Below are 25,375 nucleotides of genomic sequence, written 5' to 3' on the forward strand. Positions count from 1 at the left end.
ATCGGGGTCTCAGCAGTTCCTATTTATGTGTTTCCAAAGGGGCTGGGGAGGCTGATTCTACATGCCCAACCCTCTAAGGATTTGATAGGTTAAAGGATTTCCAGTCCCCTGACTGGAGAAAGGATCAGCGTGTCATGAGGTGTCATCATGATGCTATGTTTATAGTCCAAAAGAAACTCGTCCCTTTTGTTTTTAATCTCTTTCATAACTAACATATTTCCAAGGTGCACAACTGGTTCATAATACATATACACATCACAGATTACTTAAGGTACATTCTTGTCCAACTCTGATCTTCCTAAGAGCTTTAGTTCAGAAATGACAACTTATTTGCGCTTTTGGTGGGTTTCCCAATATTGGTTCTGCACCAAATTTGATACATGCATGCAGATCCTCTCTGGGCATATTACTGTAAGTTTTTATGTTTGTAGCATAAACACCGTCTCTACAATATTAATACATTCCGGGGTTTGGTCTCAGAACATCACACAGCGTCCAGCTTAGTCTTAAATTGTGGGTGCATTTTTCATTTTAAGAATCCCAAAGTTTCATATTTTTGTCAGCTTGATACTTTGTTATACGCAATTTTGTAAAATATATATTTGCTGGGCTACCTGAATCCACAATGGTTCGTCTCCGCCCCCAGATCTGGCTGCCTCAGTGGTCACATGTCCTGTCTCTCCCAGAGCAGTTGTTGACTAGTCACGCCCAAATCAGCATATTCCTATTCATCCCAAAGCCCCCATTGTCTTGACTGAGAGCAACATGCCAGGGTGCCTTGGCTAGTACCTGTTCACACCAGTCTGTCAATCTCTTGGCCAAGGGCAGAAGGAAGCTTCTTTTGTCCAGGGGAAAGGTGTGGAATTCGTTTGATTAGTGTGGGAAACCTTTAACTCTGCAACCAGTGTCTACAAATTGTCTTTTTTATAATATAACCCACATGTTTAATACATACATTAAACAATTGCTTCCTCCAAGTCATTTCAGAATATCATTTTACATTGTCTCTACCCCTTAGCAAGTCTTTCTTTGGCATAGTTTGGGGTTCCATGTTCAACTTTACAAAGAACTGCACCCATTTTGACAGCTTTCTTCCCATCGGAATCCTTAAAAGGGGCTCTTGCTTGATAGCCTATGATTCTTGCTGACATTGTATTGATGTGGATTCTTGTAGTAGAGTAATGTGGAACACCCAACAAAGAGGTTGGATCTTTTAGGTGCTTTGTGAGCCATGATTTTAGCACATTTTTGACAATCAAGAAAACAGACTCCCAAACAGCTCTGTGTTTCTTTTGGCAATCAGCATTGCTATTTCCAAGTGCTTTCAGGCTACTTTGTTGGTAGCCCAGTGGTGGTTTTTGGCCAGTGATCTCCTGTGCTCACTAAGATAGGCAAAAGTGGATGGCGGCCTATCTTTCAGATTTTTACTGCGCATTTTTGGATGATTTTGAGCGAGCAGCATGCTTTCCAGTGGCCATTATGATGTTTCTGCTGCCAGCAATGCCTAGTGATGTTGCAGGGCTTGGCTGAGTGGGTTGAGACATCCCACACTATACTTCATTGGTTTGAGGTACTACTTGTTCCAACTTTCCCCACATAGATATCTCATATATGGAGACTTGTTCATGTTCTGTCTTCTAACTTCTTCATTAGTATTAATTTGCTTTTGGTAATACTTGCTCCAACTTTCCCCATACTTACCTCTCATACATATGGATTTGTGAAAATTCTGACTTAGTCGGTATTCAAAACAAGTTCTTAGTTGCTCACTTGGCTGTCGGTACTCCCCAGTGTCCCAAATATGTCTGGGCAGACTCACAGGTGTCTGGTAGAGCACCCAACCTGTGGTACGTTGCTGCGGTGAAGCTTTCACTCTGGGATGGCATTTTATTGCCGCTCTGCAGACCTTCTCCTAGCAGCCTTGCCAGCTCTGCGTTAAACCGCCGGTAAGACTACTGCTTCTCAGCACGACCGCGTTCCTTGTTGCTCTGCTGCTGCCAGCTCTACAGCAATTCTCCCATGGGGCCTGTTGAGTCTCCTTTGGCTTTGCACCATGCCGGTAGGTAATGCTTGCGAGCGGCAGTCTGGAATCTCCAGCCTTCTCCAGCACGGTCCGTTCCTGTGCTGCTGCCTTCTCCCTCGGTTCTGCTTCCTTCTTCTTCTTTCTCGCTTTTCTGACACCATTTTTAAATGTCCCGCGCACTCGGGATTCATTGCAACAACTAGTCTGCATGTTTAGCTTGGTGTTTCCTTCAATCCATATTAACTCCTTCTTCTTCCTCATCGCAGGCTTTATGGGATTTCAAATCCATAAGATTGCTGGGACTTCTAAAGGGATTTTCTTTAACGTTTTGTTTAACACAAAAATATCACTAGCAGGAGATGTTATGTGTGTGTTATTTATATATGAGGTATGAATGGTATTCTGCCTAGAGTGTTTTGCAGGGGTCTTAGAACAGGGGGAACTTGTATAATGACAAAAAGCCACCAAGAATTTAGGAATTATGGGGTCTTCCTCTCTGGGAAGGGAAGAATACCAGGTCTCTCCTGATGGGGTCACTACCTTCCCCCAACAGCTGCCTCCTCCCATGTGATCCTCCCTTTATAATTCCACCCCAAGTGTCAGGATCAGGTAGCGGCTGTCGTCCCCTGGCCACATGGGGTGGGGGGGGAAATATCTGGCTGGGGATCAGTGATGACTCCACAGGATTCATTGCACTTGTTTCCTCAACCCCACCGTTCGACAGCAACCTTGCTTATGACATTGAATGAACATAATATTAGTAAGAATGATGTGAGGTCTGTCCATTGAAGTTTCATGAAGGTGGTTCTGACCCTTGGGGGGACTATACCTCCAGTTTGGTGAGGTGTGGTGCTGTTCGCGGGCTTGCATCATACTTTCATTGTTCCCTGTGCATCTTCCGGTGATTCTGTTCATAAATCTAATTTATCTCTTTGTCCTCGTCCCCAATGCTGGATCATCCCAGTGATTTGCCAGCTCAAGACCAAAATGCAACTCCATCTGCAATGCAGGTGCAAAGATTACTCCCCTTCGCTCATGTTCTCCTACAAGGTCACCATCTTTCCTCGGTCTACCTCTTTACACATCCGCAAGCTCTGTACAACCCTTCAGCGTATGCTGTCTGACAGCTAACGACTTTGCTCTCTGCTTTTTATCCAGAATCTCCATTCTCTCGACTTTGCACCTCAATGTGTCCCTCCTTCTTTCTCTTCTCTTCTACCTTTCTCCCCTCCCTCACCTACTAAACTAGTTTCCATTCTCCAGCAAGCCAATCCATCTTGTGCCGCTGTGGACCCTTTTGCTCCTCAAACATTCAAGATCCTGGAATATCTTATCTGCTCTTACCTTCCCTCCCTCTTTAACCTTTCTCAGTTAGATCTTCTCAGCCTGTTTAAGCCTAGCCACAGTACTAGATCTTCTTCTGTTTCCCACCTTTACCCTGACATCTCCTCTCATTTCACTAATTGTAATTTGGCCATTTGCCACTGGATGATATTTCATTGTCTTATGCTCAACCTTTTTAAGACAGAAGTCATCTACCTCTTGGCACATTATGTTCTGCCCCTCCTTGCCTCACCATAAACGTGTTACTTCTGCACCCTTACACACATCTCTCGGTTCTCTGCAACCCTGCACTGCCTCTCACTTCCATTCATTTCCTTGCCCCTCTCCTCGTGAACACCCAGACCTCTGATTTAAAAATTGCACTACCATCCATGCTTTAAAATGTGCCTTTTTAAAGCCACCTCCTGTCCCAGGAAAGAGATCTTGCCCTAATATAATGCATTGTCCCTTCCCTTCGATCACTTCCTGTCCTCTGTTGTACATATGTTTATCCAGCTACAAATTGTATATTCTCTGATTATTGCTTTATATCATTCATAGCATATGTTGCAATGCCCAGTCCATGTTCTCACTAAAATCATCCCTCTACCAACTGGATAGTTACCTGCTGAAATATCACATTGGCTGTGTGAAAAGCACCATAGAAAGGGATTGCTCCGCTCTCTGTTTTTGTTCTCATGTACAGCATTTTGAATGGATTGTGTCCTCCCACGTATTCCTTATCTTTGATATATTAAAGTCTGCTTGCAACTTGCTTTGGAATTTGTTTTTCATAGGGTCGAGCGTCGTATGGCGTTGAATCTTGGTCCTCGACGGTCTCTGTAGTGTCCCTTGTGATGTTGACGCTGGTATATAGAGCACGCGTGCTGACCATTACCTCAGTTAAATTGCTTCGGAGCTACTCGCCTCAGTGATTTTTATTGTGTTTACTTCGATATGGCCTACACACCAAAAACGGACTTCAAGCGGTGTTCAGGCTGTGGGGCCAAGATGTCTATCACAAACCCTCACCACGTTTGTCTGTGGTGTCTGGGATTGGGCCACAAGGTCGACGACTGTGGCTCATGTCAATCAATGACTGTTAAGGCCTTGCAGGAAAGGAAGGGGAATCTCAATGCAGGTAAGCCCTCCCCCAAATCCTTGGCCCTTACCCCATCAAAAATGAAATCATCCTCTGACTTGAGAGACGTCTCTCCTGTAAAAAAACATTCTAAACATAGACGTTCGAGGTCCGGTTCATGACGCTTGTCCTCTTCCCATAAGAAGGGTAAGAAACAGCGTCACAGGTCCTCTTCATCTTTGTCTTCCTCTTCAGAAAGAGTTTATTTTCCAAAAAAGAACTTGACTACAGCTGAGTTAGAAAACTTCTGTATAAAAATGTTGACATTTTTAAAAAGCACGCTCCTCAGAGTGTTCATGTAAAGGAGTCCGAGAAAAGTGGCCACCCCTCAGCGTCTGTCAAGACTGGTAGGGAGTCCCATGTGTCCCCTCCTTGCGTGCCTCAGAGCCCACGAAGAGAGGTTCCTCGACATAAGTTGAAGGAATCTTCCACGCCGCACAAGAAGAAGCCTGTGTCTGCTACCTCGAAACATTCACTAACGGCATCCAAGCCTCCTTCGAAGGTATCGAAACATTTATGTTCATCGCTTGAACCTTGGAGGCATGTAATACATATAGAGCCTTCAAAGCCACTTAAATTGTCGACATGTTCATCAACAGTTTCGAATAAGTTGTCGAAGCCTTCAACGCCTTCAACTTCGTCGGAGCATTCTTTGCTGTTGAAGGCTGTAAAGTCTATACCTGATAATCCTACATTCTTCCAACCCATTCCTAGACCTGATTTCTTTAGGAAAAAAAATGAGTTCAATCTTTGAAGAAGATGAGGAAGAATATGATCAGCCCCCTTTGGGGTATGAATATGGAACACCAAATGTTCCAGAGGAATTAATTTCAGACGAATCCAAGTTACATAATTTTGTGCAAACATTAAAGGAAACCTCTCCAGAGAAAGAGTTTGGTCATTCTGAAATATCTGGTTATACTGATCCCTCTTTTAGGGCAGTAATTGGTAAGGTAGCTGAATATCTGGGATATTCCAGATCTGCAGCTGCTGTGGAGACTGATGACCTCACTGATATCCTAGACATTGGGCCAGTTAGAGAAGCTGTATTGCCATTTCATGTAGCCTTGAGAGTAAGAGTAATGGAGAACTGGCTAAAACCGTATTCTGTTCCATCTGTTAATAAAGTATTAACACAAAATTACAAGACTACTTCCATAGACATCCATTTTTTAACGGGCTCCCAACACCAGAAATCTTAGGGGTTCAAGCCGCAAAAACGTCCTCGAAAGCTGCAGCCTATCCTCCTGCAAGTAAAGAAGATAGGAGGATTGGCTCTTTGGGTAAAAGAGTATTTATTGCAGGAAATATGGCACTAAAATCTACCAATGCTACCAGTGCATTAGGAAAATACACACATACCCTTTGGGGTGTGGCTTCCCTGGCAGCAGAACATATACCGGAGGGAGATACTCTCGCTCGGCCCTGCTTCATGACATTGGGCCTCATTACGACCCAGGCGGTAAGGGGTTTACGGCAGCGTAAACCGCGCCGACCCTTACCGCCTGATTCCAAGGTCCCTTAGCGCCATGGCGGATTTAACACCTGCTTTAGCAGGTGTTAAAATCCATGGCGCTAAGGGACCATGTTGTTAATTACGCCACCGTAATTTACGGTGGCGTAATTAACGCCTTCCCCACTCCCATTATGCCCTATGGGGCAAAAATGGGAATGGGGAAGGGTAAATGGGGATTGGGGACTTACCGCCCCGCCGACCTCGGAATGGGGCGGTAAATCCGCCAACCACCATGGCGTAAACGTAGTTTACGTCATGGTGGTAAAGGTACGACCCAGGCGGTAACTTACCGCCTGGGTCGTAATGAGGCCCATTGTCTCTTGTTCTCTGTTTTATGTGTTTTGTAGTGCCCTCACGCCTTCGGGTTCATGGCCGCGCTATACAAATGTATTAAAGTAAAGTAAAGAATAGAGAGAAGGTCTTTTAAGCCAGAAACAAGATGACAGAGATGCCATGAGACAATCCGTACAATCTATTCTGGATGCAGTGGAATCGCTCAGTAGATTCATAGCTGCCAGCACAGTACTTAGATGCATGTCTTGGCTACGAAAATCTGGATTTTCGGCAGACGTCCAGGCACGTCTGCTAGACATGCCATTTGACAGTACTTCTCTGCTTGGTGAGAAGGCTGATAGCAGTCTGGAAAAACTGCAAGCCTCTAGGGCTGCAGTAAACTCTTTAGGGGCAGCAATAACGCAACCTCAATTTACAGGTCAAGGATGGAGAGGCCGTTCTTTTCGTTTCTATTGCTCTGTATCTAGAGGAAGAGGTCATTTTTGACAAAGAGGTCAAATGAGACCCTTTCGTGGGAAAGTTAGAGGAGGAAGAACTCCCCGTTCAACACCCGCAGAGTTACCCTCAGCTGCAGGTGGAATAGCAAAATGACTCCTTCACCCACAAATCTGTGGTAGGAAGCAGACTGTCTTATCATGTCCGGAGTTGGCGAAGCATAACTTCAGATGCATGGGTGCTACAAACAGTAGCAGATGTTTACTCCTCCAACAGGAGATTCTCGTCCTATGGAGAAAGGTGCGATAGAATTGGTACCTGTTGCAGAGAGAAACCAAGGTTGGTACTCTCTTCACTTTCTAATACCCAAGAAGGACAGAGGAGTGCGACCCATATTGGACTTGAGATGCTTGAAAAAGTTCCTCAGGAAGGACAAGTTCAAGATGGTAACTCTTTCACAGATCCTTCAGGCCCTTCGACTCCAGGATTGGTTGGTGTCATTGGACCTTGAGGATGCTTACTTTCATGTGCCGATACATCAGAAGCACAGAAGGTACCTAAGGTTCACGGTTGGTGGTTCTCATTATCAGTTTTGAGTTCTGCCATTCAGGCTCACCAACTGGGCTTCTCCCTGAACTTCAAGAAGTCCCATTTGACACCTTCTCAGAAGCTTCAATTCGTTGGAGCAGTCGTGGACTCGGCCGCAGGAAAAACTTGGCCACCCGAGTTAAGGGCTCAACATCTTTTGCAGATGGTCCAAAGATTTCAGAGTGCCCAACGTCTTCCGGCCTACGACTTCCTAAGGTTGCTCCGTCTCGTGGCATCCTACATTTTCCTGGTCCAGAAGCCTGTGTGAGAATGAGAACCCTTCAGTGGGCTCTCAGATCCCAGTGGTCTCAATTCTCCAGCAGAATGACGGACCTTCTCCAGGTCCCGACAAAGGTCGGCCAGGGTCTCCTGTGATGGGCCAGCCGAGGGAATGTGATGAAAGGAGAACCTTTTGGCAACCATGGACGGAAGAGACAGTTGTGACAGATGCCTCCCCCATAGTATGGGGAGTTCATATGAAAGATGTTTCAATAAGCGGACACTAGTTTCAGTCGGAGTCCAGGCCCCATATCAACCTTTTGGAGCTGAGGGCAATCAGACTAATGCTGATGGCCTTCTTGCCCTCAATACAGGGGAAAAAGTGTCCTGATAATGACGGACAACACAGTGGCCATGCATTACCTCAACAAGAGAGGAGGAGTAGGGTCACTGCCCCTCTGCAGAGAGGCAGTGCAGCTCTGGTTCTGGGCACTAAGAGAAGGAATAACTCTTCTGGCAGTTCATCTAGCCGGAGAAAAGAACACAGCGGCGGATGCTCTGAGCAGGCACAGCACAATCTCCCACAAGTGGGAACTTGCTCAAGCAGTCCTTCAAGAGATCTACACCCTTTGGGGAAAACCCTTAATTTCATCTGTTCGCAACCAATGTCAACCGGAATGCAAGCTGTACTGCTCCAGGAAATTTCCCCAAAGAGGAGCTCTAGGGGACGCGTTCATAGTGAACTGGGAATTTCCACTCCTGTATGCTTTTCTGCCAGTCCCCGTCATTCCTCACATAATACGGAGGTTGAGGAAGTTTGGGAAAACTATGATCTAGATTGCTCTGGATTGGGCAAGGAGAACGTGGTACCCGGACGTTCTAGAGATGGCCATCAGCCCTGCAATTCGTCTTCCCCAAATAGAGGACCTACTTGCGGAGGAGGAAGGTTGCATTCTTCTCCCAGAGATCAGAACTCTCAAAGTTCACGCCTGGTGTCTGAAAGGGTGAGATATAAAGATTGGGACCTTCCGGAAGACGTAATGGAAGTGTTGCTTTTGGCAAGAAGACCAGCAACTAAATCCCTGTACCGCTGCCGTTGGAATAGATTTTGCAGCTGGTGCAGGGAAAATAAACTAGATCTGTTCTCATGTAAACTTCCCCAGGTTTTGTCTTTATTACTTCACTTTGACCCATTATGGGTTGCAAGTGGCCACGATAAAGGGCTATTTAGCGGCCCTATCAGTTTCCAAAAGATCTCTGGGTAAGTGAGCTACAGGCTCCATCTTCCAAACATTCTTTCATGCCCTTCTTCAAGGATAAGGTAGTTTTAAGAGTTAAGTCATCTTTCCTGCCAAAAGTTGTCAGAATTTCATTTGGCAAAACGTATTGCACTACCATTTGTTTATCCCCCTTCCTCATCCATCAAAGGAGGAAGAGAGACTATATCGCCCAGACCCAAAAAGGGTACTAAGTTTCTATATTAAAAGACTGCAAGTATTCGTAAAGATTATCATCTTTTCATTGGTTATGCTGGTCAAAGATTAGGCTTAGCAGTCAAAAAACAAACCATCTCTAGATGTGTATGTGTATAGCTGAGTATTACTTGTTGGCAGGCAAGGATTCACCCGAACGTCTGAGGGCGCATACCACTAGAGGGGTGGCTACTTCATCGGCTCTAGAAAGAGGTGTACCAGTGAGGGACATTTGCAGAACGGCAAGATGGAAGTGCCGTCATACATTTAGTCAATTATACTGTGTGGATTCTTTTTCAGGAGAGGAAGCCAAATTTGGCAAAGCTGTCCACCAAAATATTAACAAATACGTACATTATTAACTCAAACTGCTTTAGTCTATCAAATTTGAGGAAAACGTTGGAGGACACAATCCATTAGAAGAACAAGTTACCCGTTATAACGTTGTTTCGACTGGATGTTCCTCCCACGTATTCCTCATTGCCCTCCCATCCATCCCCTCTTGTCTAAAATTTCTGTCTTAGACCTTCCTTTCTCGCAGCATGAATCCCATCTCCTCCTATGACACAGCATGCTAATTAAAGGAGGAAAATCAAAAGCACTGAGGTAACGGTCAGCGTGCGTACTCTTTATGCCAGCATTGACATCACGAGGTACACTACGGAGACTGTCGAGGGCCAAGATTCGAAGCTGCACGACGCTCGACCCTATGAAAAAAAATCTGAGGAAAGTTGCAAGCAGACTAGAATATATCAAAGATGAGGAATACGTAGAAAGAACGTTACCACAGTTAAGTAACTTGTTCTTCTGATCAAAGCGCTCGCCTACTTGTTTAATAAATACAATCTAATTCAATGAATGCAAACCTTTAAAGATAAAAGGTCAAATTCAACCATAAGCTTTCAGAGCTCACAGGTGCTTGGGATGGGCAGTGCAAAGAGCCATTATAAATGCCCTAGAATAGAAGCACCAATCCTTCCTAGCCCAGCTGTCCCTACTCCCCTGGTTAGCATCTATCACAGGTTCCACCTTACTGTTGAAGTACTCACTTGTACTAAGGGAGAAGAACTAAAGGCAGAATGCCTTATCTGTCTAACCACCCTCAGGGACTTCACTACTCGTGACTTCACATTCACTCCTTACACTTCCACTCCTTCAAGCATACTCACAATGCAGTATCCCGGCACTCACTAACCAATGCCTCCCATGCTACAGAAAATGCCTCCACAGTCCAGCACTGACCTGCTGGTCTCTTGGACTGCCACTTCCTCTGATCTCACCTTCTCAACCCACATCTTCCTGGTTCCTGCTACCCCTCTCAACCTTCCCCCTATCCAGTGGCTGGTACTCTGACCCCGGCCAATCTGGCACTATGTTCTCGGCCTGGGAGGGATCAGATTTAGAGAATGTTTCAAAATACGGTTTAAGCTTGACCCCTTTTTTCGTAGCGAGGCCGCCATGCTGCAGGAATGGCATCCCGCTCTGCAAAATGTTCATGTTTGTGTTGGGGACCAAGGCACGGTTCACCTTAAGGTAAGCATAGTATGTTAGAGTGTCTGTGGCTCATTTTCCCAAGTCCCTGGTAGCCATAGGGGGTGGTGTCCTGCCCTACTTCTATCTCATCCTGAGGCTGGTGTGCCATGCATGGCTTTGGTGATTGCTGCGTAGGACCTCTGTCTCCTGTCTCTGTTGCTTCTGCAGCACTGTTTGCATACCGCCTGCATAGGCTGCCTGAATGGGAAACCAAATCGCTGTCTCTGCATTGGCTTTCTTTCTCTGTCTGCATGTTTAGGAACCTGTGTGTGGGGCGCAGCTAGTTCTCTTGACTCCTGGGTGTTCTCCTTCCTGATTTGTTTCTTCTCTGAAATGAGAAGAGAAAACTCAACCAGCATTTGGGGTCATAATAATCGGGTGATGCAATTTGGTACTACACATGAACAGACTGACAAATGGGGAGGCCACAGGAATTGGGCCCCTCCCAACTGCCACCATCCCACTCTGGGGTAGGATTGGCTCTGGATTCCTCCCTGGTAGGCCTCCCACCCCACGCTGAGAGGGGTTCCCATTTGCTCTTGACAAGGTCAGGGCTATGACTGTGTCCCCGTATCTACCTTTTACACAGTAGTGCTCCCTAAGGACACCTTGCCCATGGAGAGAATATATATATATCACCTCTGCAATTCTAATGTTAGGTGGTAATTATCACTAAAATCAGAATCTACTGAACTGCTAATTCAGCTGTCGCTGTCGATGCTGTTAATTTCCTATTATTTGTGATGGACCTGATGCACAACCACATGCCTAAACTGTAACTCCGATGTTAAAACACAGTTTTTGTATAAAAATGCAGCATCATTGCTCGCTTTATATCTCAATATTTTTCGTGGTGCATTGATACTTTCACTTTATTTCAAAACATACAGGATCAGGTCCAATTTGTGTTCTTGTATTTTCAAAGCCTTTCTTCATTTGCCTTTTTTCAAATGTATCTTCTTGTTCTGTCTCAAGTTTTCTTCTGTACTTCCACTGTTGAGGTCCTTGTTAGGGAGAATTCTCCAGAATGGCTAATTTCCCTTACCTACTGAGTCCCTCAGCAGCTTTGCTGGATTTGTAAGATTAATTTGTTCACCTGGTAAGAGTGTGAGGCTTTTTTCCCCACTCTTAAATGTGTTTTGCTGTGTGTGTTCAACATTTTCTTGTGTTCATAGACTGTGGAGCCTCACCTACTCTATAGGCATCATCGTTTTACTGTGTGTTACACAGCACCTTCAGTGCAGTGACACAGGGTTGTCTTTTGTAGACTTCCCAAACTCAGACTCCATTTTCTGGGACTGACTACTGTTTCCCAGAGCATGTAAAGTTGCCTATGACTGTATTAGTCTCTTTTAAAACTCACAGACCCAGTACAAACTATGTTACATAGAGTTCTGGAATGGGTTAATACTTGCCCCTTTTTATCTGTTTGTCTTGGAACATTGTTTCATTCCCTTTTCATTAAGACTTGGCTGGTGGCAGTGGTAACTACCCTATTTTTCCTACCGCGGTTATCTTAAATAGCCCTATTATTGTTTTAGGCTATCTTGGTAGCCTCAAACTTAAACCCGCTGGACCATATACGTTTTTATACGGTTCCGGCTTGGTTCATTCACCATTTCTTTTTGTAAAAGTCGTTCTCGTGTTTTACTCTGTGCGCCAAACCAGGTTTGGTTCCTTTGTTCGCTGTCCTTTCGCAGGCTTCTGCACTGAAGCTCTCCTTCGGCGCCTGTATGTCTGAGGGGGACAGGATGTGAGGGAGGGGTTTAGGACTCCCTGCACAGGGTCTCCTTGGAGACCCATGTCGCACTCTGATATGATTGGCTGTGGTGACTGTCCCGGCGGGACAGCCACCCTGCTGTGTGATTGACAGCCAGGCTGTGTGAATGGGTGAAAACTGCATAAAAAGCAGGTTTCTGGGTCTGGAAAGGCAGAGTCGCCACTGGATCGAGAGAGCCAAAGAGAAGCTGACGGAAGGGGACCTCTACCACGACTAAACCTCACGGTGAAGCCCTGCTGCGGGTCCGAACCTTCAAACTTCGACGACAGGGAAGATCTGCAAGGAATTTTCTCCCCTTGAGCTGGTGGGAACAACTAGTTCACCAAACTGCTTGCCAGGCCTCCCTTCTCTGGTCAAATTTGCTGTACAGATCTACAGTGAACCGGATAGCCAGGAGGAACGGACCCTATTTGCGTTTTAAGGAGCGCCCCTTTTATTCGTCGCTTTGCTCTGCTGCTGGTTTCTTCCCTGGGCAGTTCAGGACCCTCCAGTCTTCCTCCTTCTTGTCTGTCCGACAGTCGCTTCAGGAACCGTGAGCCTGCAGGACCTGCCAGGAACGTCTGCCTCAGCTCCAGCATTCTTCTGCTTTAAAGGTACTGTGCTGACCCAGTTGTTCGTTTCGTCCAGCCGCGGTGAAAGTGTGTGAAATCTTTCGCCAATCCGAGGGCTCGTCCTTCTCCATTCTTTAAAGTAACTTTTCATCCGACCAACTTCGTTCTGAACTCTTGGCAAGGACTTAACCGCAAACTACTCTGAACTGTGTGATCCTCTGCAAAGACCTTGGTCCATTGACTTTGGGCAAGGCCCCTTTAATTTGATTTCCTCACTGTAGGTCCTTTTTCTAGATTGCCCTGCTTACTCACTTGTTGGTGCTGTTCAATTTCTGTCTAACTTTGCCTTTCCCTCCTTTTTAAAATGCTGGAGTGCCATTTTGCTCACACTTCATTTTGAGCCTAACTTGTCCAGAATCTATTGGGTGCGGTGCAGTGTATTAGTAACATGATTTTTCTACTGCTTGATAATAGTGAAATGTTTAATAACTGATGTGTAAATAAATGTATATTCTTTTACTCAGAAACCTTGAGCCAGTGTTTATTTGCATCATAGTAATTGCTGTCCTTTGTGTAACTATTGATACTACTCACTTACTCTTGAGATAAGTCTGGCTGCTCAGCCATCACTACCACTTTACTGCGTAGTACAGGCTTGTACCAAAGGTGAATTTGTACTGTCACTTGTCCTAATTGTGTGTGGTGTTCCCAAAGGGTACTGCATATAATTCTGCCTAACAGTCCTCCCATATCATACCACTCTGCTTTCCAGATATCTGTTGCATATCTTCAGCCTTTGCAAGACCTCTCCTGCCTTTCATGACAGTGTTGTGTATTCCTTTGGTAACACTCTCCGAGGTTTTCTGCCAACTTTCCACCCCTGCCTCCAGATCACCAACAACCTGGTTTCTTTAGTTCAGTCATCTACCTTGTCCAGACACATAACAATTGAGAGCTTCCTCCTCCTAGCACTCTGAGCCATCTCTATATCTGGCTTCTGCAAGTACTGCCTCCATATCCTGCTGCCGCATCCCCCGTTTGCCAATCCCAGGGTCGGTTCTTAATGACTTCTCCTAATTCCTCGGGATGCTCATCTCTGACCTCTGATCACATAGTCCAGGATAGTTAGTTGATTAAAGCGCCTGGATACAATCTTGGATATCACTTCCATTTCTCCCTGGAGCTGTCAGAGGGCAGTGAATTTTGTTCCACAGGGTGACTGGCAGTGTCTTTATAAGGAATGCATTTTTTTTAATCATAAAGACAAACACCTCTCCATAGATGTCACTTCCCAGGATATTGCATCTGATTAAATAAAGATATTCCGTGGACTCTAGAGCACTTTCTAAACAAAAGCACATTTTCGTTATTTGCCCATGCTGTTTGGTATTCGTTCAAATATGTTGTTATTAAATGTGTTCCTTTTCTCGCTGAGGCACCTTATTTACTTCTGCCCTTCTACCTTTCCTGGTGACGCTGCTAGTGTGTGCAGGGTTTCCACCGTTGTCTCTTTTACGATCATCACAAGACATTTCATCTCGGTTTCCTCGGTCACTTGACAAACTCCTTGTGTACAGTGTAGAAATGTTCGACCATAGCAGATAGTGACCCATGATTTAATTGTGCTGCAATTAATGCTTTATTGTAATGTCTCTATCGTTCCTATCTCCCTGGCATGCAGTTCAGAATGTTTGTTTGCATGTATGAGGTAATGAGTGCCCAGAGTATGGGATGCCGTGTGACTGCGCTGCTTTCCCTGCGCCACTCTAAATTCTTTAATACAGTTATGAACCCTGCCAATGGTATGCATTTTGCCAACCTCTGAATCCTGAAGAGTAGATCCACGCAGATGAACTGGCCTGCTGTTCAGTTACCCGTTTAATGGTATCCACTACAGAGTATAATTAGATTTCTGACTTTGAGAACATTCAGGCATGTAATTGCTAATTTTACTATAGCTAGTAAGATAGCTCAGTGGGTCGAGCGCTCACTGCTGCGATGTGTGTGTGTGTGTGATCTGCAGGTTTGAATCCCAGCAAGGCCAACTCAGACTTTTTCCCTTCTCAGGTCGATACATGAGTACCAACACAGGTTCAGTGATATTGTATGTACATTTGTTCTATGTAAAGCGCTTACGCGTATGTGTTATATCATTTATCGTTTGGCCTTGGACATCTGCTTGCATTCACAGTAATTTGGTAATATGGGCCTATACAAACTGATATTAACGATAAATATGGTGACCCATTCTTGTAAGAACATGTATATCATATTATAGTGATATTGTAACCATATTTATCGTAGTGTACTTAGTAACAATGTTATGTGATGCCAGTTCCTATTTTGTCAAGGGGTGAAAGGTTATGTGCCATCGCTTCCCGAGTTGTCACTTCGGGATAGGGTCAAATTACATTAATTCCTTTGATGTCATCAGAGGTAAAGGGGCATGTGATATCACTTCCACTACCCCGGGCATTTTGCTGAAATGACGTCCCTGAGAGTGTGGCTCCATGGGAAACTATTTTTTTATACGATGCTGGTGTCTGAAAAGTGAATACTGGCATAATGCATGGCTAATTTGATTTAAACGCTGCATGGTCGCAGCATTTAATTGATGCACTGCTATTTATCTAGTTATACTGTATCAGTAGAGCAAAAAAAGTAAACAAAAATCCTTTGTGTAAGACGACACGCTGATTACAATAGGGAAAGCCTCAAAACTATAGACGTTTAATTGCCTCAGTAAAGAATACATTTCTTTTCTCAGGGACGTGAATCTGGCACCATTCAACGATACAGTCTCCCTAATGTTGGCTTAATCCAGAAAAATGTCCTTAACTGTCGGGCCCATCAGGTGTGTCTTAACTGCAACTCAACGTAAGTTGTATACATTTGTTTAATAGATTTTCTGTACACAACATTTATTAGAAGGTTTTGTCTGGCTACAGATGGCTTATCCTACTCTTGCAACAATGCAGGTGGCTTAGTGTAAATCTGTTGCTATCTGATGCATAAAGAGTACACCAAAGTGAAAGTCTGTCATAGTGCCAGACATTTTAGCAAGCTGCCGCAACTGTAGAAGTTGGAGACAATTGTCGAATTGTAATTTTAAAAGCGACTTGCTTCCGTGCTGCTTGATAAATCAATGTTTTTCCACTTGTGTTCTATGTTTGTGGGGTAAAATAGTATAATAACAATGCTTCAAATCCATGAAAACCAGCTTCTCTGTGATGCATAGAGTGCCTTTTATGTGGCCATTGCATCTTCACTGAAACAGTCATTTTATTGGTGTCATCTTAGAAAGATTGGATAGAGCTACCAAACGTATGTGTGTGTGTGTGTGTGTGTGTGTTCTAACGGTGTTTCTATTTCGTGTGTTTTCCTTGTGTTGACAGTTTTCAGCTGCTGCATGTAATGATATAGGAAATTAATCACTCAGTTCTGTTGTGGGAGAACATAAACAGCATGTGCATTTTAACTTTGAAGTGTGACATGTAAGGTAACAACACAGTACAGTGACTGGATCTCTGCATTACATCGTAGGAGATTTTTTTTTTTGCATAGAGATTGTTTTTGCAAGACCGTGTAATTCAGTGATGCACACCATATAGCCTGTGAGTCAGATACAGTCCCCCTGGACATGAGTCTATGGCCCGCCAAGTCACAGGTGTTCCACAGTGAACTGTTCCCTGCTTCTGGCTGTTTGATTTCTAATCTTTAGAGCAATGGGCTACACATTATTCTAATGAATACTATCTTCTCAGCAGATTCCTAAACTTTGAAATGCCCACCCTCCCGCCTGTGAACTCAAACATTTTAAATGATCCTCGCACAGCTCCATTTACTGCTATCCATACCTGTGGTGCCGCAAGGTTGTCCTTGCAGCTTCCACTGGAAGGGACTGTGTTCAGGGTATAAGTGGTTCCACTTGCATGAGCCCAACAGTTTGTTTTACGGTACAACTGCAGGACTTCTGAACACACTCAAAGGTGGGAGTCTCCAACGATCATGCAAGTTTAAATTAATATTGTTATTTTTAAATTAATTGGGCTTTTTCAAAATCTTTTGTCAAAAAGAGCAAAAAGCCTTCAGGTTTTAAGGTTTGTGGCAAGTATCATTTGAGGATGTCTATTACCGGCAACCAGGTTGGTCATATGTGATGACTTAGGAAATGTGTAACAATAATGAAAACTGTGTGGCCTACCAGAGGCTGAACTTGAAGGTCTGTTGCTCGAGGGAGTGCAGGCTCTTTCGAAGGGATTGTGTCCTCCAACGTATTCCTTTTCTTTGATGTTACCCATCCCAGCTTGCTGGCCTCAGTAAAGTTTTTCAGTAGAGGGCGTTGCACATCGACGTCCCTCGAGTCGGTGTCCCTCGACAGCCTCTGTATCGGCGCCGACGTCATCATGCGTATAAATAGTCTTGCGCAGCGTCCGTTGCTCAGTTCCGTTTTTCCGCGCTTCGTGGGCCTCGGAAACGTGACACTCATTTCCTTTCTTCAGGAAAAATCTTTTTATTCTTCGAAGATTATTATCTTAATACAATGGCTTCTTCTTTCGAACCATCAACTCCACGGTCCAGTTTCAAAAAATGTTGTGACTGTGGGAAGAAAATGTCGTTAACGGATCCTCATAGGGTCTGTTTGTGGTGCCTGAGGTCGGAGCATCACTGTTCGGAATGCGAGGACTGTATGTCCATGACGGCGAAAGCCTTGAAGGAGCGTAAGGGGAAGTTAGATAGAGGTAAGAGCTTTAAAACTTCTACTCCCTCGAAAGTTTCTTCGGCTGAGTCGAGACATTCGGCTCCTCGTCGACAAAAGAAACAGTCCCGTTCAAGATCTCGAAGTGGTTCAGTCTTTGTGATCAAAACACTCCAAGAAGAGGCGTCATAGATCTCCCTCTTCTTCCTCTACTTCCCCAGAAAAGATCACCTGCCCCACGAAACACAGCTCTCCAGCTAAGTGGGAGGAATTCCGCAATAAAATGCTTAGCGTCTTCGAGAAAGCGGCCTCGACACCCTCAGAGATGTCTAAAGGTGATACCCTGGGTGAAAGACCCGAAAGATCAAAACGCTGTGAGTCGTTGAACCTGGCGAAAAAAACTACTCGATAGCATCATGAACCCTCGAGTAAAAACAGTAAGACAGCGTCATCGCGTCACTGCGTCATCGACGCCGTCGAAGAAGGTTCCTTCGACTCATAAATCTGCGCCATCAACGCATTTGTCAAAGGGTCCTTCGACGCATAAATCAGTTGCATCTATGCCGTCTTCGATGCCACTGTCGATGCCGATAAAAGACAAACCTACATCTGTCACTACGACTCAGACAGTGTAGGTGTGGAGAGCTTCGACCATGACGTCGAGGGTGCCATCGACAATCTCAATGACGCCGAGTAGGATTCCGATCCTCTCGAGTGCATTGAGGTCCCTTCAAACTTTCTCGACGCCTTTTTCAGGATTATCGAAGCTAATTACTTCCACATCGACAACCTCAATGTTTTCTCAACCTGTGACAACCAATTTGGCTCCCTCTGCTCTAGAAATGGGATTTAAACCATATCCTAAATCTGACTACTTTAGAGCCTTGTCCTCTATATATGAGGAAGGGGAGGATTCCGACCATGAGAAGCCTTTTGTTTTACAAAGGACTACAATACCCATGCCAGAGGAATTGATCTCTGAAGAGAACAGGTTAAAATACCTTCAGGATTCTCTGCATGAGGCAAGTGGTTTTGATACTTCTCCAGAAGTAGAGTTTGCCAAACCAGACCCTGGAGAGCAAGCTGAGACCCCTTATAGGATTCTAATGTCCAGAATAATTGAATTCATGGGGTGGTCTACACCTATACCTTCTTTTCAGCAGGATGACCTTACTGATATTTTAGATAAAGGTCCACAGGAGGACCCTGTTGTTCCCTTTCATACTGCTCTACAAAGAAACATTTCTGCAAATTGAGAAACTCCGGAAGTTATCCCTGCAGTAAACAAGAAACTTTCTGCTAAATACAGGGTATCAGCTTCAGATCCTGAATATCTGAGCAAGCATTCAACTCCAGAGAGTTTAGTTGTACAGGCAGCAACTTCATCTAACAATAGGTCAGCATACCCTACTATTCCACATGATAGGGATGATAAAAGATTTGATGCCATATCAAAAAAAGTATTTTCGGCATGTAGCATGGCACTTAAGTCAATTAACGCCACTTGCACGCTAGCAAGATTCAGCCACACACTTTGGGAGTGTGCTTCATCTGCGGCTGACTATCTTCCAGAAGGAGAAGAAAGGGATGCATTCTTAAACATAATCAGAGATGGAAAGGATGCAATTTGCGAGTCCCTCCAAACAGGCATTGATTCTGATGACCGCATCAGCAGAGCCATGGTGGCAAGTACCACAATCCGCAGAATTGCGTGGTTGTGGAAGTCTGGTTTTGCTCCACACGTACAGGCCAGACTTCTGAACATGCCCTTTGACGGCACTTCTTTATTTGGGAAGAAGGCTGATGACAGCCTGGAGAAATTACAGACATCCAAGGCAGCAGGGAAATCCCTTGGGGCTGCAATCCAGCAAACTCCAAATCGTCCCTCAGGAGCTTCCTGGAGGGATAGGTCCTTTCGCTTTTACTCCTCATTTGGAAAAGGCAGAGGACAGCCAGCTCAAAGAGGCCAGAGACGATTTACCCGTGGTGGACGGGGAAAAGGTACAAAAGCCGCAGCAGCAGGCGCCACTTTATCTTTGGCATCTGCATCAACCACTTCTAAACCCCTCTGAGGTCTCTCCTCACAAGACACAAGTAGGGGCCAGGTTAACTCAACATCTGGCAGAATGGCAGGCTATTACGTCAGATGTTTGGGCATTGGAGACAGTTTCCCAAGGTTACTGCCTGCCCTTCCTACACATTCCTCAGAGTCATCATGGAACAACTCTTTGAAGTTTCCAGACCCGCTCCTTATACCTGCTAGAGAAGGGTGCCATAGAACCGGTACCCGTAGCGGAGAGGAACAAGGGTTGGTATTCCCCTTACTTCCTAGTACCAAAGAAGGACGGAGGACTGAGACCCCTCTTGGACTTGCGAGAATTGAACAAATTCCTCAGGAAAGACAAGATGGTAACTCTTTCTCAGATCCTTCAGGCCCTCCAGCTTCAGAACTGATTGGTATATCTAGACCTTCAGGAAGCTTATTTCCATGTGCCAATCCATCTCAAACACAGGAAATACCTGAGGTTCGCAATTGGCAACTCTCACTATCAATTTCGAGTTCTGCCATTTGGGCTGACCTCAGCCCAGAGGGTCTTTACCAAGCTAATGGCGGTTGTGGTTGTGGCTGCAAGTCTAAGGAGGGAAGGGATTCACGTCTACCCCTACCTGGACGATTTGTTGATCAGAGCAGTATCTTCGGAACAAGCTCAGATCCAGCTAGATTATGTCTGCCACTTCCTTCACAAGCTGGGCTTCTCCCTCAATTTAAAGAAGTCACAGATGATACCATCACAGAGACTCCATTAATTGGAGCAGTCCTGGACACTATCCTGGGGAAAGCCCCGCCACCAGAGGTGAGGGCTCAAGATATTCTACAGATGGTCACCAAGTTTCAAAATGCTCAACGTCTACCAGCCTTCGACTTTTTGAGGTTGCTAAGCCTCATGGCCTCCTGCATCTTCCTAGTGCCAGAGGCTCGCCTGAGAATGAGATCCCTCCACTGGGCACTAAGAACCCAATGGTCGCAATTCTCAGGAAGAATGTCAGATCTCCTTCAAATTCTGGACAGAGTAGCTCGAGACCTTCAATGGTGGGCCTGTCGGGAGAACATCTTGAAAGGAGAACAGTTTTGGCAACCTTGGCCGGAGATAACAGTAGTCACGGATGCCTCACTCACGGGGTGGGGAGCCCATGCCATCGACTTGACCATCAGTGGTCTTTGGTCTCCATCGGCTCCAGACTACACATCAACCTGTTAGAGCTGAGAGCAATCAGACTAGCGCTGAAAGCTTTTCTGCCATCAGTACAGGGAAGGAATGTCCTGATAATGACGGACAACACAGTGGCCATGCACTACCTCAACAAAAGAGGAGGCGTAGGCTCACTGTCACTGTGCAGAGAGGCAATGCAGCTCTGGTGTTGGGCAATTCAAGAGGGAATCTCTCTATCGGCTGTTCATCTAGCCGGAGAGAAGAACTTGACGGCAGACGCTCTGAGCAGGCAGAGCACAGTTTCCCAGTGGAGCTAGCTCAGGAAGTCCTTCAAGAGATCTTCGCCATTTGGGGAACCCCCTCAGGTGGATCTGTTCGCCACCAGCATCAACAGGAAGTGCGATCAGTTTTGTTCAAGGGAATTTCCCCCTAGAGGAGCTCTAAGGGGCGCGTTCGTGGTGGACTGGGAGTTCCCACTCCTGTATGCGTTTCCTCCAGTCCCTGTCATTCCTCAAATGATCAGGAGGTTGAGAAGATTCCGGAAAGCCATGATTGTAATTGCCCCGCATTGGACCAGGAGAACATGGTACCCGGATCTTCTGGAAATGTCCATCTGTCCTCCAATTCGTCTTCCGCAAAGAGAGGACCTTCTCTCGCAGAAGGGAGGTCAGGTTATCCTTCCAGACATCAGAACTCTCAACCTTCACGCTTGGTTTCTGAAAGGTTGAGATACAAAGATTGGGTTCTCCTGGATGACGTCATGGAGGTGTTGCTTTCGGCCAGAAGGCCAGCAACAAAAACTTTATATCGCTGCCGTTGGAACACATTTTGCAGCTGGTGTAGAGAACAGAATATTGAACCCTTTTCATGCAATATACCAATGGTGTTATTGTTCTTGCTTTACTTAGCAAATTCAGGTCTTCAAATTGATACAATCAAGGGCTATCTTGCAGCGCTGTCAATCTTTAAGCATACTGCTGAGGAGCCTTCATATTTCAAATTACCCTTGGTAATCCAATTTCTGAAGGGGTTAACTAATGTTTATCCCCCAAAACCTTTTCAAGTTCCATTGTGGGCCTAAATCTAGTCTTAAAATGTCTGATGGGTACTTCTTTTGAACCACTTCATTCCTGTTCATTAAGATTTCGCACTCTTAAAACAGTCTTTCTTGTGGCTATAACATCTGCCAGAAGAGTGTGCAAATTACAAACTCTATCTTGCAAACCTCCTCCTACAATCTTTCATAAAGACAAGGTTGTTTTACAAGTGAAGCCTAATTTTCTCCCAAAGGTGGTCTCTGAATTCCACATTACTCAGAAAATAACCCTACCTTCGTTCTATCCTCCTCCCCAACCAGGGAAAGAGGAAGAGAGGTTACACCGGCTGGATCCAAGGCGTGCCTTGAGTTTTTATATTAGCAGACTTGCTAGAATAAGGCAAGCAGACCAATTGTTTGTAGGATACGCAGGGCACAAATTAGGATTGCCAATCACGAAACAGACCATTTCAAGGTGGATCATTTTAACCATTCTAGAATACTACAAATTTGCAGGAAAAGAGCCCCCTCAACATCTTCGGGCTCATTCAACCAGGGGTATCGCAGCCTCTTCGGCTCTCCAAAGAGGGGTTCCAATTAAAGACATTTGTGCGGCTGCCACATGGTTGCCCGCACATACCTTTACTAACTTTTACAGCCTGGATTCCTCCTCTATTCAGGAAACAAGATTTGGGAAAGCTGTGTTGCATTCTGTACATTCTTAAAGGGAAATATTTCATTTTTCTTCCGCCTCCTCTTTACACTACTGCTATGGGAGTCTATCAAAGATAAGGAATACGTCAGAGGAGACAATCCCTTTGAAGAAAAAGTTACTTTCTTACCTTGTAACGTTCTTTCGATGGGATGTTCTTCTGACGTATTCCTTATTGCCCCTCCCATGCATCCCCGCAGTAAAACTTTCCTTGTAGTTGCAGCTTACACTCCTTCAAGGTTAATAACCAATTCATGCAAAGTAATTTCAAGCTTCAAAACGGAACTAAGCAACGGACGCTGCGTAAGTCTATTTATACGCATGATGATGTTGGTGCCGATACGGAGACTGTCGAGGGACACCGACTCGAGGAATGTCGACGCGCAGCGCCCTCTACTGAAAACATTTTCCGCGGCCAGCAAGCTGGGATGGGTAACATCAAAGATAAGGAATACGTCGGAGGAACATCCCATCGAAAGAACGTTACAAGGTAAGAAAGTAACTTGTTCTTCTGTCTCATGGAGTGGGGGGGCTGCTGAGGTACCGCTACATGAGGCACACAGTGTTATCTAAAAGACCGGATGTGATGTTGAGGCTGACTGGCTTCCAAATTAAAGCCTGATGCATGGAGTTGGGTAGAATAGTTGTAGCCTTATTGGGGCATGGCGAGAAATAGGATATAGGAAATTGAGATGAACATTATGTCAGAGCTCGGGAGTGCTTCGGCGAGTCTGGAAATGGTGATGTGGATGCAGAGGTCCTTGGATATCTTCAAGACCCCATTGTTTTGGACATTGCATCAGAGAGTATGTTAAATGAGCAGGACCCTGTGGGCCTGAGTTATGGTAAGTTAAGTAATGCTTCCAAATGTTGATCCTTCCTATCTAAAAGCTGGGTTGTACTAGAGATGTTGACCTAAAGGCCGGCTATGTAAACTCCCTCACGGACTGCCCAACTGTCCCTTCTCTATACAGTTATTAGTGATGTGATGGGATTTGAATGGTGCCTTACAAATACTTTGTTTGATTCAGGCTTTGTTTAACACGCTCACCCTATCCTCTCCCTTTTCTACTTTTTCCTCTCATCCACTCTCCCTCACTAATCCCACTACTCTTCTGCTCCTGAGATATTCACACTTTTTCTAGGTCTTGCCTCCACCCTTTGACGCTAGTCCCCCTTCTGCTACTATCACTCCACCTTGTCTACTGTAGTCTCTCAGCCTCACTGCTATTCCCTCCAAACCACTACTCCTCCCGCCAAACCGCTACTCCTCTGTTTAAGTAACATTTGCTTTTCACACACACACTCCTTACACTGTCTTTTTCTGTTCACTCGCTACGCACACTGAAACTGCGTACACTGAAACTGCAGAACAGAGAGAGAGATAGAGAGAGAGAGCGAGACCAACCCTGAGACCCTTTCCACCAGGGTAAGGGTGGGGGGGTTAGGGAGGGATGGGATTGGGGGGGGGCTGTGTGTGTGTGTACACCAAATTGTCATAAGAGGGGGGCTAAACCCCACCCATTTTCTCAGCGCAGGTTAGCAGTGTAACTGGGAGGGTAGGAGTTCCTGTTGTTCCTGTCATGTTCCGGGCTTTTGTTTCACCCAGTCTCCAGTAAGGTCTTTGGAAAAGGTGCGTATGGCTCGCAGTTATGTCCCAGGTGGTAATGGGTGTTAACATTATTTTGGGTGGTCTCGCTGTGATTGCTCAGCAGTCTAGCAAGGTCATTAAGTTTGCTGCATATGATAGTGCATTATGTGTATTGCTCACTCCTTCGCGGCCACAGTGATTCATTCTGTCTATCAGCTGCATCCCCTGGTCCTTCTCTTTCTCCTGATATCAGGCTGGTGGTTCGGCTCTCCTTTAGAGTTTGGCATTCTTTTCGGTCTCATTTTTCCTTCTGTTTTGATGTTCTGAAAGCAACAGAAAGATACTGGAAAGTTCCTGTTCTTGGAGACAAAGCTTGAGACATCCATGATCTGCACACAAACATCACAAACATCTCAGCACAAGAGTGCGCAACCACAATTGGGGCCCTTTCTTATGCCACCATTTACCTCAGAGGTAGGGCTGGCTCTGGAATTCTCGCTTTTAGGCCTCCCACCCCCGGCTCAGAGGGCTTCCTGTCCCCTTTTGACAAGACCACGTTACTGACCTTGTCACATCTGCCAGTCCATGGGGGTAGCCTAATGATTTTCCTACCTTGCCACCTAATAGATAGTTCAAGCTAATCAATGACATGGCCAAGGTGTTTACCTTTGGCTCTTTGTCTATGAGTTCAGTGAATGCTACAACTACCTTGGGAAGTATCCGTTCTTATTAAGGCAAGGGATGGGAAAGTTAATTGCCCATCTCCCTGTGTCTAGTTTCGTATTTCATGTTTGTCATTTATATATAGCGCCTTACACCAAGGCGCTGTACAAAACCAATTTACAGTACAATTGAGTGAAGATAGTACTACAATGAAGAACAATTTAAAACTACAATAAGACTGAAACACAGTTAAGATTGAAGTAAGAAAGTTTTCAGGGCAGCATGAAAAAAAGTACGATAAGAGTGAATAGACCACAAAGAGAGTGGGAGAGCATTTCAATACATCAAAGAAAAAGCATGGAACCGTGAAGAAGCACCTGGAGGACGGGGTACAGTTAGAAGAAAGTGTGATTCAGAGTGAAGAGCACGAGAGGGAACATAAAAGGAAACGGGAGATGTAAGATAAATAGGAGCAAGTGCATAGAGGGACTTGAATACAATACAGAGAAAGTTGAATTTCAGTTGGGAATGAAAAGATAGCCATCGAGTAGGTGAAATTGAGTCATGAATATATAAGGAATACAAGA

The 25,375-nt window shown here is 45.2% G+C and overlaps 1 protein-coding gene across 2 annotated transcripts in view; it reads left to right on the forward strand.

Annotated features, from left to right (window-relative positions):
• The window catches only part of WDR35 (WD repeat domain 35), a 1,418,193-nt gene that overhangs the window by 732,339 nt on the left and 660,479 nt on the right, over positions 1 to 25,375 (forward strand). For both annotated transcript variants that reach the window (XM_069605912.1, XM_069605913.1), the window contains one exon: positions 15,643 to 15,752. In XM_069605912.1, the coding sequence (XP_069462013.1) occupies positions 15,643 to 15,752 (110 nt within the window). The remainder of the gene's footprint in view (positions 1 to 15,642; positions 15,753 to 25,375) is intronic.

The sequence above is a fragment of the Ambystoma mexicanum genome, chromosome 4p (assembly GCF_040938575.1).
Source record: "Ambystoma mexicanum isolate Mex_15411 chromosome 4p, UKY_AmexF1_1, whole genome shotgun sequence".
In the NCBI taxonomy this organism is placed as follows: domain Eukaryota; kingdom Metazoa; phylum Chordata; class Amphibia; order Caudata; family Ambystomatidae; genus Ambystoma; species Ambystoma mexicanum.